The sequence below is a fragment of the Dipodomys merriami genome, unplaced genomic scaffold, assembly GCF_024711535.1.
Source record: "Dipodomys merriami isolate MVZ:Mamm:240054 unplaced genomic scaffold, mDipMer1.0.p SCAF_29, whole genome shotgun sequence".
NCBI classification, from domain to species: Eukaryota; Metazoa; Chordata; class Mammalia; order Rodentia; family Heteromyidae; genus Dipodomys; species Dipodomys merriami.
Window position 1 is genome coordinate 5,401,749 of NW_027204381.1, and position 13,806 is coordinate 5,415,554.

General features: G+C 39.6%; 1 protein-coding gene across 4 annotated transcripts in view; it reads right to left on the reverse strand.

Annotated features, from left to right (window-relative positions):
- Positions 1-13,806, reverse strand: part of LOC138838870 (cell adhesion molecule-related/down-regulated by oncogenes-like) — an 81,907-nt gene that overhangs the window by 43,917 nt on the left and 24,184 nt on the right. For all 4 annotated transcript variants that reach the window (XM_070038284.1, XM_070038283.1, XM_070038286.1 and 1 more), the window contains exons 2-3: positions 2,312-2,447; positions 655-927 (exon numbers count right to left, since the gene is read on the reverse strand). In XM_070038284.1, the coding sequence (XP_069894385.1) occupies positions 655-927; positions 2,312-2,387 (349 nt within the window). In that variant the 5' untranslated portion in view covers positions 2,388-2,447. The remainder of the gene's footprint in view (positions 1-654; positions 928-2,311; positions 2,448-13,806) is intronic.

A 13,806-nucleotide genomic window follows, 5' to 3' on the forward strand; every position in this document is an offset into this window, starting at 1 on the left:
AAGATAAATGACTGCATGAAATAATCAAGTGTCCAAAAAAAGACAGCAACCTTTTTTGTTATTATTGATATGGAGAATTTTAGACTCACAAAGAAATTGCCCACAATTCACATTAGAAAACTATCTTGTGTAACTTGTTGTTTGGGATTTTTTTTCTTTTATTTTGGAAATAATATACATTCCTAATAGGAGAGCTTTCATTGTTACACACACACACACACACACACACACACACACACACACACACACACACACAGAGTGTTATTTGAAAAATTCACCCCTTTTGCCACCTTCTGATTCTTCCCTACCCTCTTCCTTACTTTTCCCAACTATTTTTGAAAAATTGTATTATTATAAAGGTGAGGCACAGAAGGTTTACAGCTTGATTTGTGTCACTTAAAAATATTCTTGTGATCGATGAAGACATTGGGCTAGAATACAGAGGTTTCAAAGAGGAGAGGATAGAATAAGAACTCAAATTTCGCTTTCAAAGAGGAGAGGCTAGAATAAGAACTCAAATTTCTCTTCACATCTCATACCCTATTTTCTCACACTACATTTTCCCCACCGTTCAAACATGCAAGGACATAGTCATTCAAACACAGTCATTCAAAAAAAAAAAAATCCCACAGAGAAGGACCAAACTAAACTCACCTGCAGTGGACACAGTTGCAGGGCTGCTCACAATTGCCCCCGCGCTAGTGTTGGCGATACACTGGTAGTAGCCCGAGAGGGAGGGGCTAAGAGAAAGAATGGTCAAAGTCCCCCGATGGATATTAATGTATTCCACGTTTCTATCCACTCTTCTCCCATTATGCAGCCATGAGATGTGAGCAGTCACGGGTTTAGCAGAACAGTGTAGTACGACAGGTCTGCCAAGCTTCTGGACAGCAGAGAGTGGCTCAGAAAGGAAATAAGGTGCCAGGTCTATAAAGAAATAATAATCCGTGACCAGAAGAGGAGGGAAGAAGAGAGAGAAAGAAAAGTACACTAAATATATCTCATCTGAATCTTGATAACAAAGGCAATCTCATAGAGGTAGATGTGGTAGTTCTCGATATTTACAAAAATTAATATAAAATTCTTTTTTTTTTTTTTCGGCGATCATGGGGGCTGAACTCTGGGCCTGGGCGCTGTCCCTCTGCTCTTCAGCCCAAGGCTGGCACCCTACCACTTGAGCCGCAGTGCCACTTCCAGCTTTTTTCTGTGTATGTGGTGCTGAGGAATCAAACCCAGGACCTCATGCATGCAAGCACCCTATCACTGAGCCAACTTCCCAGCCCTCATGTCAAGTTCTTGCAAGCTGATCTTTTTGAAGAAAATGTTAGTCTAGGACTTATCAATAAAGGTAGATTAGACAAGAAATAATACCAATTTATTAATGAGGAATAGCAAACTGCTTTTTTGATGAAGTAGTTTATTACAAAAATGAAAGTTAAGCTGGGTACTAGTGGCTCACACCTATAATCATATTCAGGAGGCTATAATCTGAGGATCAAGGTTTGAAGCCAGCCCAGGAAGACAAATCTGAGAGACCCTTATCTCCAATTAACCAGCAAAAAATCCAGAAGTGGCTGTGTCTCAAGTAATAACTCACCAGCCTCGTGTAAAAAACCCTAGTGAGAGCACAAGGCCCTGAGTTCAAGTTCTAATACACATACACACACACACACACACACACACACACACACACACACACACACACACACACACACACACACACAGAAGCTAAAACCCTGAAAAAGGCAAAGCTGACTTCAAAAATAATAAGACTTGGGCTGAGGCTCTGGGTTCAATTCCTCAGCACCACATAAGCAAAAAGAAAAAAGCCAGAAGTGGCACTGTGGCTCAAGTGGTAAAGTGCTAGCCTTGAGCTGAAGAGCTGAGGGACAGCGCCCAGGCCCAGAGTTCAGGCCCCACGATTGGAACCCCCCCAAAAAATAGTAATAATAATAGGACTTCTCTCTTCGTTTACCAGTAGGATTTGGTTCATCACTGATGTAAGTAAGTAAAGTATAAGACTTTTTCACTTCATTATTTTACCATAAAATAATTTTATGAACAATAAATTTTCCTAAACTATATACACACATATATCCATATACATTATGTAGGGATGGAAAGGCCTGCTAAGGCTCAAAGCACTAAGAAAAGATCCTTAATTAATTTAAAAAATCATGTAGCAAATCTTACAAACACCATCAGAAACTGCTATTGTTAGCAAAATATTGAAGTCAAAATTTGTCTTATATAGGGTAAACATGAGGAGAGGCTTCATACAATACCCCCACCATTCAGGTTCTCCTCTTACCTGAACTGACAGAAGAACACAGAATTGCAAGAGTAACATATAGCAGTATTGGTAAGGGTCCAAGATCAGGATGCATAGCGCCCAATTCCAGAAGCAGGTGGGACAGACGTCCAGAGGAAACCCAGGCCTTGGCTCACTAGAATATATTGTAGAAAGGGAAGAAAAAAAAAGAGAGAAAGAAAATCTAAATCATATAAGTTATTGAAATCTTTACTCTGAACTACTACAGAGTTGTAAGCAAGATGGCTGTCCTCTATTTTAATGGCTCTGTATACAGTATGTCAAATCATAGGCATGTGATGATCCATGCTTTCCCACTAAGTTAGAGTTAGCTTTCCTCCTGCTCCTAAGTACTAGAATACCTTTTACTTCAGAGAGATAATCATTCCAAAAGAAAACACTCAAAGGCCTGTAGTGCATTTCTAGTTACATACCTCATCAGCATCTAAACCCAACAAAACTTCCTTCTCTATATCCCCCAAAGAGCAACACGACCAACAAAATCACACCTAGCATTTACAAAGTACCAGAACCCAGTGCAGTGTTTCTCATACACCAAACTTCACAAGAACCTTTTATTCAGTTGGGAAACTCAGGCTCATGGGGGGAGCGGGGGGGGGGGGGGCGGGAAGAAGTGTAGTTGAGGAAGTGGGAGGAACAGGATGGTAGGGGAAAAACAAAGGAGGAGGCAACAATACCTGATAAGAAATGTACTCAGCACCTTGCTCATGTAACTGTAACCCCTCTGTACAGTATTTTCACAATAAAAAAAATTTAAAAAAAGAAAGAATATTAGGTGCAGACCTGTGTTGTGATTAAACTTGGCCCACAATGGTGAGAAGGAGTTGAGGCAGGAAGAGAGTGGAAAGAGATAAAGGCAGACAGGAAAGAGGGGTCAGATCAGCAGATGTGTAGCAAAATAATTTAGTCATACAACAAGTATTTCCTGAATATTTGTTATTTTTACTGCATAGATTAATAAATAAATAATAAATAAAAGCAGCACAGACAAAAGTATATGCCTTATATTCTAGTGGGAGAGATGGACACTAAACAAGATAAATAAATAGAATTAGTAAAATTATATCCATGTATCTTCAAATATGATTAATTTCTTTCTTATCTGTGCTCTTGATGACATCCCATTCAATACTGTAAGTTCTTATGATGAGAAGAGAGGAAGCATCCCATAAAAGTTTCTTCTTCTTTTTTTTTGGGGGGGGTCCGTTGGTGGGGCCTGAACTCTGGGCCTGGGCGCTGTCCCTCAGCTCTTCAGCTCAAGGCTAGCGCTCTACCACTTGAGCCATAGTGCCACTTCCGGCTTTTTTTCTTTTTGCTTATGTGGTGTTGAGGAATCGAACCCAGGGCCTCAGGCATGCAAAGCAAGCGCTCTACCACTGAGCCACCTTCCCAGCCCACACCCAATAAAAGTTTCTTAAAATGAAAGCAATACCTTACCACAGGTAATTCCCAATTGCACTTTGAAAAGTTGAATGCCATCCAACTCATCTAAACTTAGCATATTGTAGCTATCCTTTTTATTCCTGCATTTATTTATTCATATATATAATTTTAAAAACCAACCAAAGTACATTAAGTACCTCCATACATCAAGCACCGTGCTAAATAAGTTTGGTTATTTTATCTGCATAGTCTACCATTGCTCAGCCAGGATGGCTATGGAACGTATCACTATGAAATATAACCAAATCTGATGAGCATACTACATAAATGACATTTTGAAAGGGAGAATTCTACATGCATAGTAATTTGTGCAAAGAAAGTTTAGACTGTGTAGTAATTCAAAGCAAGGTATTTAGTATTTAGTAAGTCAAACACAGTATTTAGTAAGTCAAACCATTTTCTTTCTATTCCAGGTATTCCAATGTTTAGGAGTTGCAAGTTCAAGTTTATATAGGTCATTGATATTCAGCCTATGGACTTTCCATTTTTCCTTGTTCATCTACTTGAAAAAGTGGAGAGGAGAAAGGCCATAGTGGCATGACCCACTCATCAGCAGAAGGGTCCAGCTGAGTGAAAACTCTTCTAGTTTATTTGAATTCTCACTTGGTTCAAGGGTAAGAACCACTAGTAAGCAGTCAAGGCCAAGTAAACATTCACATAACTTGTTAACAGGAGACACTTTCCGGAGACAACAAGGACAAAGTGGATTATATCTTCTCTGTGCCAAATCTTTCTCCAGTTATTTGTTTGTTAAAAAAACAGTGAAACCATTTTCAGAGTAATCTTTAACCCTGCACATGGTCTGTTTTACAGCTGTCTTTTAAAGGTGCACAGTTCATTACTGCTACCTAAAAGCTAGCACACAGGAATGCTCTTTATTATCAAATCTGGCCTTTTGGGTTACTCTTTTTTTTTTTGCCTGTCATGGGGTTTGAACTCAGGGCCTGGGCATTCCCTCTGAGCTTCTTTGGCTCAAGGCTAGTGCTCTAACACTTGAGCCACAACACTACTTCATGCTTTTTTTCTGTTTATGTCGTACTGAGGAATCGAACCCAGGGCTTCATGCATGCTAGGCAAGCACTCTACCACTGAGCCACATTCCCAGCCCCCTTTTGGCTTACTCTTAAACAATCTCCATTGATCTGAGAAACTAGAAAATACCTAAACATTGAGACATTTTACTGAATACTTGTTGAGTTGGCTTATATTTTTCCATGGTACACTTGCTCAGTTTCTTAAAAAATTATGACAAAAAGAACACAGAGTTATATTCTGTTATTTACAGCCACCCACAGAACAATGATTGTCACTGACCACACAGAAAGTGAGGTATGTACAAACCAGAGTAGAGCTACTCCAAAATAATTCAATATTATGTCATTTTCAAAAGTATTACATCTTTCAAACATCAAAAACTTTGATGTTAATATTATTGCTTTAATAGTAAGTTATCAGGAAAAAAAATCACATATACTCCAGCATGTTCACACATGTACACACACACATACACACACACATTCTACTTCATTGCTCAGCCAAATGCATAGTTTGGCCAAGTTTATCATAACTAAACAAGGCTCCTGTCATCCTTAAGACATGTAAGTGGTCATATATGTCATCTTGTTCACCTGCAGAAATTTACCTTGAGGAAACCACACCCCTCACTGCCTCACATACTTGTTAGCCTCCTCCTCTCACCTCCTCTGATTTGTGTGTCACATTCTGCGTAGTCAGTTTATCTGTCCATATCACGTCATATGCTTAACTTATGAGCTTGAACCCGCTCTTCTGATCTGGAAAATGTCCTTAGTAAAAGCACTAAGTAATCAGCCCACTCCACCACAAGTCACTCCAGCACATCACTTGCCAGAATTCATCTGACCTCTGCTCTAGCACGCAAAGCATCTGAATACTTCATTGTAAAAATTAAAAACAGAATCTTGACTTATATCAGATGGAACAGAATTCTGATTGGAATCACATAGCCATTTTTTAGACTGTTGTGTTTATCTTATTCAGAACTTTTTCAAAAACATCCCCTGTTAACATAATAGTGACTATTATTTTAAGCAAACTATTTTTCCCACCTGTTTGACAATGATTATGTTACTTGTATAAATAGGAAACTTAACAGAAAGCAACTATTCATTGATTATTTAAAATTTTCACATATTTATTGTGGAACATGTGGGAAAATACACTAATGCATAAAGTGGAAGTGAACAGAACAATCCCACCACCTGCAAGCAACTGATCACTATTTTGATGCACCTCCTTCTAATCTATTTCACATATGTCTATGTTTATATAACTCCTAGTACAGGTGACTTTTCAGTCTTTTTATATCGTACAATCTAGTGATAATTTTTCCTTTTTAAAATCCTCCATGGACATTATTTGTAACAGCTACATATTAAATGGATGTATTTTAGTCTACCTAACCATTCCCTTTCAGGTAGTTAAGCTACTTTTTAACATGTCTGTATAGACAGAGAGGTAGATAGACAGACAAACAGACAGATAGATATGGTTGTTTGTTCTTTTTTATCTATTACAAATAATGCTGCCATGAATACTACTGTCCATATATCTTTCTTTAGAGGGCTGGTATTGGGGCTTGAACCCAGGGCTTATGTAAGGCTTGGCTTTCTCCCTCAAGGCTGACACTCTACCATTTATATCTTATCTCTGTTTCTGACTTTTTGTTGGTTAAATGATGATGTCTTTCAGATTTGTCTTCCTGTGATTCTCAGATCTCAGCCTCTTGAGTAGCTAGGATTATAGGTGTGGGCCACCAGAACACAACAAAGTATCTTTAAGACTCTTAATACAAATTGTCAAGGCCACCGTCCACAACCCAGCCATCAACCATCACTATCAGTACATGAGGGTAAGTCTCTTGATCAGTACATGGCATAGATCTTTACATTGTGTGAGCAAAGTGTTGACACAAAATATGACAGAATTAATTCACATGCTTAATTAACTCAAATGCTTGACAAGGCCTGATGCAACTGTCACTGTCTAAAGGTATTAGAGATTTTTCTCAACAATATCCTAAACATACAAAAAAAAGCTGCAAAAAGGAAGGAAAGAAGAAAGGAAGGGAGGGAAGAAAGGAATAGGCAATGTTCCTACATTTATCAAACCTTGTCAATCTCTGCCTTCCAATGACAAAAAACAAAAACAAAAACAAAACACAAACACCATGAACATAAAACTCTGTTTTTCACCAAAACTCATAGGATAAGGAATTGTTGTTATGCTGTGTGGTTTTAATTTATAACATGAACTTTTCAAAAAATAAATTTGTATACAAAAATCTGCTGACACTGCATGGGAAAATGCACTGGCATCCAGACAATAAATTCTCACTCATTTCAAGCGTGTATTCTCCCTTCATTACTACTTCTCTTGTACATGCACTTTATATACACATATGCAAAGCAGGTGTGTACAGACATATCTATACATACACATATACCTCTATTCCCCTAACTTCTAAGTAACTTTCTTTTTGGGTCCAGTCATGGGGCCTGAACTCTGGGCCTGGGCACTGTCCCTCAGCTCTTCAGCTCAGGGCTAGCACTCTACCACTTGAGCCACAGCGCCACATCTGGCTTTTTTCTTTTTGCTTATGTGGTGCTGAGGAATCAAACCCAGGGCCTCAGGCATGCAAGGCAAGTGCTCTGCCACTGAGCCACCTTCCCAGCCCTATTCTCCTAACTTCTAAGAGGTATTAATTTCAGCTGTGTTCCTTTCCTCATGTAAAACACATGAAACTGTTTAGATTTATCTCACTTGCTGGAATCAGAAGGAATTGATCTAACCAGGAAGACATAACTCTGCATCCTCCTTCATATCCTCAGATATAGCATGGTCAACACAAATGCAAGTCCATCCTCTCTCTATCATTTTGAGTGACTGACCTAAATGTCTATGAAGATGCTTCACTTTGTTCCCAGGAAAGCCCCAGGTAATGGATTCTCCAGGAAAAAAAGAAAGAAAGAAAGATTGTAGAGTGCCCAAAAGAAAACAACCCCCAACTTAACAATAACAAAAAACAAAAACGAAAAACCAGAGCTGCTTAGTGCAGTACCCCATTCAACTCACAAACCAGGACAACTCTTCTCTCCAGGCAGTAGAAATCTTTGGAAGGCTCCCCAATTTGGGTCTGGCAGTGTTGCTCCTCCTTAAATCCTGAGGTTACAGAAAAGAGCTGGTATTTCCTCAGTTATAGAGCTCTAAGCCTTTGCCTCCTATCTACATAGAAAGTAATTTGTTGCACGAAACAGATGGTGCTTTATATGCCATCCGGGGCTTAGGAGAATTTCTGCAGGCCAAGGAAGCCTGAAGGTATACCTCATCTTAGAATAAGAAAGGAAATACTTCCTTAACGTTTACTTAACTTATTGTTCAGGTTGTGAACTTATTGCTTTTATAACCCCTTTTCAACACACTGCCAGGATAATCCTTAGGGAAAAGTTCTTCCTGAGTCTTTAGATTTGATTACTTTGTTTTTGAAGAATTGCCTTTGCTTTCCTAAAGACAATCAAGGCTGTCTTTTGGAATTATTCTGCTCTCCAGACTCCTATATCGTACTTTCTCATAGATTTTTTTTTTTTTTCCAAGCTTGGGGAATAACTGTGATTAAGTCTGTGGACCAAAACTTGGCTTTAGGATCAGTATAGTTTTTCAAAATAGGAAATTCTTAAGTTAGTTTTCTTTTTAAAAGAAGCTTATTCTACTTGAAATGTAGTGATTTCCCTTTAAAAAAAAAAAAAGATTGATCACTATTTTCAACCTATTTCAACACATGCTATTTATCAATTAGTAAAAAAAAAATGTTTCTTACAGTAACTAAAAAGAACTAAAATGTGCCTGTTTCAAAATTCTTAAGCACAATCAAGATTAATTCTACGTGGTTTTAATTAGAGAAGTACAATCCATTTTATGGAGGGAGACAGGAGCTCTCTATGTAGCCCAGATTAGAACTCTTGATCTCCTTCGTCCACTTTCCAAGTTCCAGAATTACAGAAATGTGTCATCATGCCTGACCCACAAAATATTTTTTTTCTTAACCCATATAACTAGCTTCGTATTCATCCCATGTAATGTTAAATCTCCTGTCAAAATTTTCTTCATGTGGAATATTAAAAGAAATAATTTATTTAAGACCCTGAAATAATTTTCAAATAAACTTCTTAAAGCACCTAACTTTCTAAGGGCAGTATTCTGTCGATCAATTCATTCAATAAATAGGATATGTATTTTGGGTGATGCTGTGAGAGGTACAAAGATAAGGAAGGTGTAATTCCTGAACTAAAGCCCATGAACCAAAAGAAAAAAGTCCAAGTGCAAGGAAAAAGTCAAACATTTAAAAGTTCAACGCAGAGGAGTTCACCCTCTAGTGAACAAACTTCTTTTATTGTTCTTTTTGGGAACAAGTAGAAACAGATAAAACTCAACGCCCCCACCTTTCAGGGCTTATGGTCAGGTAAGAGAAGTTGAGACATACAGGAGAAAGCACAATACAGATTTACCTAACATTGCAACTATTCAGAGAGCAACTTTTTTTTTTCCCATCAAAACCTAAAGAAAGTGGAACTGTAGAAAGTGGAGCTTGGGGGCTGGGAAGGTGCAAAGGCCCTGGGTTCAATTCCTCAGCATCACATAAACAGAAAAAGCCAGAAGCAGCACTGTGGCTCAAGTGGTAGAGCGCTAGCCTTGAGCTGAAGAGCTATGGGACAGCACCCAGGCCCAGAGTTCAGGCCCACAACGGACCAAAAAAAAAAAGAAAAAAGAAAAGAAAGAAAGAAAGAAAGTGGAACTTGTATATGATAGCTTCAGGTAAAGATACACTTAACTGTGTATAGGATACCATGTTTCTTTTTTTTTGTTTATCTGTCTTGGGGAGTATAAAGGGAAGCATAGAAATAGTGGGACAAAGGGTGAACTAAGTCAGCAGTGATATTCACTAGACACTGTGTTGAAAATGAGCTATATAACTTGTGGAGGACAGGAGTCAGGTGAGAAAAAAGTGGGAGAAAATCAGGGAAAAGGTGACACTGTTCAAAAAGAAATGTACTTATTGGGTTGGGAAGGTGACTCAGTGGTAGAGTGCTTGCCTTGCATGCCTGATGCCCTGGGTTCGATTCCTCAGCACCACATAAGCAAAGAGAAAAAAGCCGGAAGTGGCACTTTGGCTCAAGTGGTAGAGCGCTAGCCTTGAGCTGAAGAGCTGAGGGACAGCGCACAGGCCCAGAGTTCAGGCCCCACGACCGGACCCAAAAAAAAAAAAAAAAAAAGAAATGTACTTATTACCTGACCTATGCAACTGTAACCCTTCCGTGTGTGTGTGTGTGTGTGTGTGTGTGTGTGTGTGTGTGTAGAACAAATGTTTTGCTCACTTTTACAACCTTTGTTTTTCACTTCTACAAACTGGTTTCCCTTGCCCAATGGATATATTTTTCCTATCTGTAAGAACTAGCTTGACTGGGTCAGGGTTTTGACGTCAGGGTTTTGTTTTGTTTTCCATTATAATCAATGAGCCTCATTTAACGCAGAGACAGTTTTTAAGAAATAACAGTTTTCTTGAATGAAAGCAACTAAATGAGGGGAGCAGGAGACACAGGTGCCACAGAACAAAGCAAGTGTAGCTGCTCTAGGGAAAATGGAAGGATCACTTCACTTGGATTTAGAGGTTGAAGGTTTCTCAGAGGAAACAAGGACTAGGTGAAATTAGAGGAATAATGTTAGAGATGGAGTGAAAGGGAGGATGAAGAGAAGGGAGGGACAGTACGTGGAAGGGACAGTGCGTTTGCAGAATCAGGAGTGAAGAGAGCAAAGATGAGCTACAGCAGAGAATAAGAACAGAGGGTATGATGTCCTGAGGGAAGGCCATGCGGGTGGACAGAAAGCAAAGCATAATGAAGAAAATAAATCATGTGGAGGTACCTGGCTTTTATCCTGAAAGAACAGAAGATTTTTCTTCAGGCAAGGACAAGCTCAGACCTGTACTTTTGAAGAATCATTTATACTACAACATGGAGAAAGAAGACAAGTTAGACAGCTGTTGTGAGGGGGAATGGGGACCTGTGCTAGGGAAATAACAGGACACATTTAAGCAATTAAAAAACATTCAAGCCTGGGCTGGGAAGGTTGCTCAGTGGTAGAGCGCTTGTCTTGCATGCATGAGGCCCTGGGTTTAATTTCTCAGCACCACATAAGCAGAAAAATCTGGAAGTGGTGCTATGGCTCTAGTGGTAGAGTGCAAGCCTTGAGCTGAAGAGCTGAGGGATAGCGCCCAGGCCAGAGTTCAGGCCCTGCAACCGACCAAAAAACAAACAAACAAACAAACAAAACAGCATTCAGGGCATGGACTTAAGAAGATAGAAGAGGGAGAACTGACTTTAGACTGGGAAAGAACATACTGCTGAAATGCTGTTAGAACCCATTCACCTGTCCATTTGTTGTGTCCTCTGCTTTGACCAAGGCTGTGGTTTGGATTTCTGATGTGCATTTACTAAAATGAGCACCACTGGAGAAGTGCAAGCTCTATTGTCTTGTTATCTAGACGGGGAACGGAGCACCTCTGAATGAAGGTGGAGAGACGGTGAGTTGAGATGCACATAGTGGAGCTCAAAGAAAGCTGGTGTACCAGTAGAAGGAATCTTGAAGTTCTTAGTAGTTATTTTGGAGGGCCAGATGGAAATTTGGTGGGGGGCAACAACAAACAAATGTTAACACAAATGGAGGAAGAAATCTCAGGCTCAATCCTAAAAACAACAACAAAAAATACCACATTTACAGCATGGTGATTCATGCCTGTAATCATAGCTACTCAAGAGGCTAAGGTAGGGGACTGAAAGTTCAAGGCCAGCCAGTGTCTGTAAGACTATTCTCAAAATTAAAAAAAAAAAAAAAAACAAGTGGAGGGAGGACTGTGTTTGGGGTTGTAGATTTTATGAAGCCCTGGGTTCAATTCCCAGTACTAAAGAAGAAAAAGGTATTATATATATATATATATGAGGGACTAGTAACTCCTCATTCAAAACTAGCCATATTATAGCTGGAACAGGTAGCTCACACTTATGCTGCCAGCAATCAGGAGGCAGAGAGCAAGAAAACCATGGTTTGAGGCCAGCCCAGGCATGAAGTTCATCTTAACCAATAAAAGCTGGACAACAGTAGCACAAACCCCATCCCAGACACACGGGAAGCATGAATAGGAGGACGACAGTCCAGACTGGCCAGGTATTAAAAATAGGTAGACCCTATTCTAAAAATAACTTAAGGCAAAAAAAAAGAGCTTTGGAACGTGGCTCAAGTAGAAGAGTGCCTGACTGCCAAGCACAAGGTCCTGAGTTCAAACCCCAGTACTATAAAAAAAAAAAAAAAAAAGGAAAAGCTATACTATCAGTACTATTAATGAAAGAAAATTTTAAAGAAGAGGAAGATAGAAACAAATTCCAAGGATGGATTCAGGACACTCGGACTTTTAAAAAACAAACCCAGAAATATCATTAAGTCTCACACCAACACACGTTTCAGAGGTGTGTCAAAACTAACTATGGCTTTGAACAATCAGGTCCTGATGGTGTTCATCCTCCATTAAGACTTTGATCAGCAACAATCACCATGTGTCTACACGCAGTCTTCCAAAAGGAGAGTAACAGCTGGCACACATCCTTCCGTGATTTTACAAGGCCAGAAGAAGGCAGGGAGAGGCAAAAGTAAGTATTACCATTAGCTGTAACAAATATACTATCTAATAGTGTTATTTTCTGAGAGAGTATAAGGTGTGTGTGTGTGTGTGTGTGTGTGTGTGTATGTGTGTGTGAGCGTGTGCGTGTGTGCGTGTGTGCTGATACTGGGGACTTGAATTTGGCCTGAGCATTGTCATTCAGCTCTTTCACTTGAGCCATACCTCCACTTCTGGCTGTTTGGTGGTTAATTGTATATAAAGAGTCTCACAGACTGCCTGGGCTGACTTCAAATCACAATTCTCAGATCTCAGCCTCTTGAGTAGCTAGGATTGCAGATGTGAGCCATTGGCATCCAGCTTCCATTCAAGATCTTGAAATAAATGTCTTAAAGCTATAGTTACTATGCAATTGACAATGACATTTTCTCTGACCTGCTGCATAGCCCCAAGTCAACAGTAGGAATATGTCAATCTTTGAAAAGGAGCCTTTCAGAACATCAAACTCCTGGTCCACTGTCAGTAACAGGCAAGGATGCTTCAGAATGCCCATTGTATGAGCACATACTAATGGCCATGCCATCATTCAGATCAATTAGAAAGGAAAAAAAAAGGCTGGTGCCCACAGATTTCCCAACTCTCCCCCAACTTCTCCTGGGTCTCAGCAGAGTCAGCCATGCATATGAACAATCCAGCTGCCTGCAAAAGTATTTCTTTTCACAAAGACTGCCAAAAGTAGAGGGAGAAAATGGAAGTGACTTGGAGTTATGGCACCAGAAAGGCCAAGTGAGCAAAGAAATAATCAACTCCACATGAGTCACTGCTGTACCAACACAATGAAAAGGGCCTAGGACTAACCCCAGGAAAGGTCACAGGGATCAAAGGTCACAGTAGAAAAAGGCAATCGTGAAGGGCTGCCAGCTGCAACAGGCCTCAATGTGGTCCTAATTACACACCAAGAGGGGTCTGGGAGCTGACATTGGCTCTATTCACAATATGTATGTGGTTTAAAAAAAAAAAAAAAGACAAGTGTTCTGTTCCATTCTCTCTAATAGAATGTCTTCCTGCCCCGGAGCACAGGACATCAAGTATCGGGGAGATAAGATAATCCTGGCATCCACCATGAATTATACACAAGTGTGAGGAACACTTAAGTGCCTAGTCACGTATGCAAATGAAATATTCAAAAGTAACGGGAGAGATTACTGAGAAGTAAAACACAGCAAATTTCAAGAGGCCATTGTTTTCTAACTACTATGGGAGTCAGCACTTACCACAAACACAATACTCGGTGGATTTTCAGGTTTGTCATTGGCTTTAGCTTCAT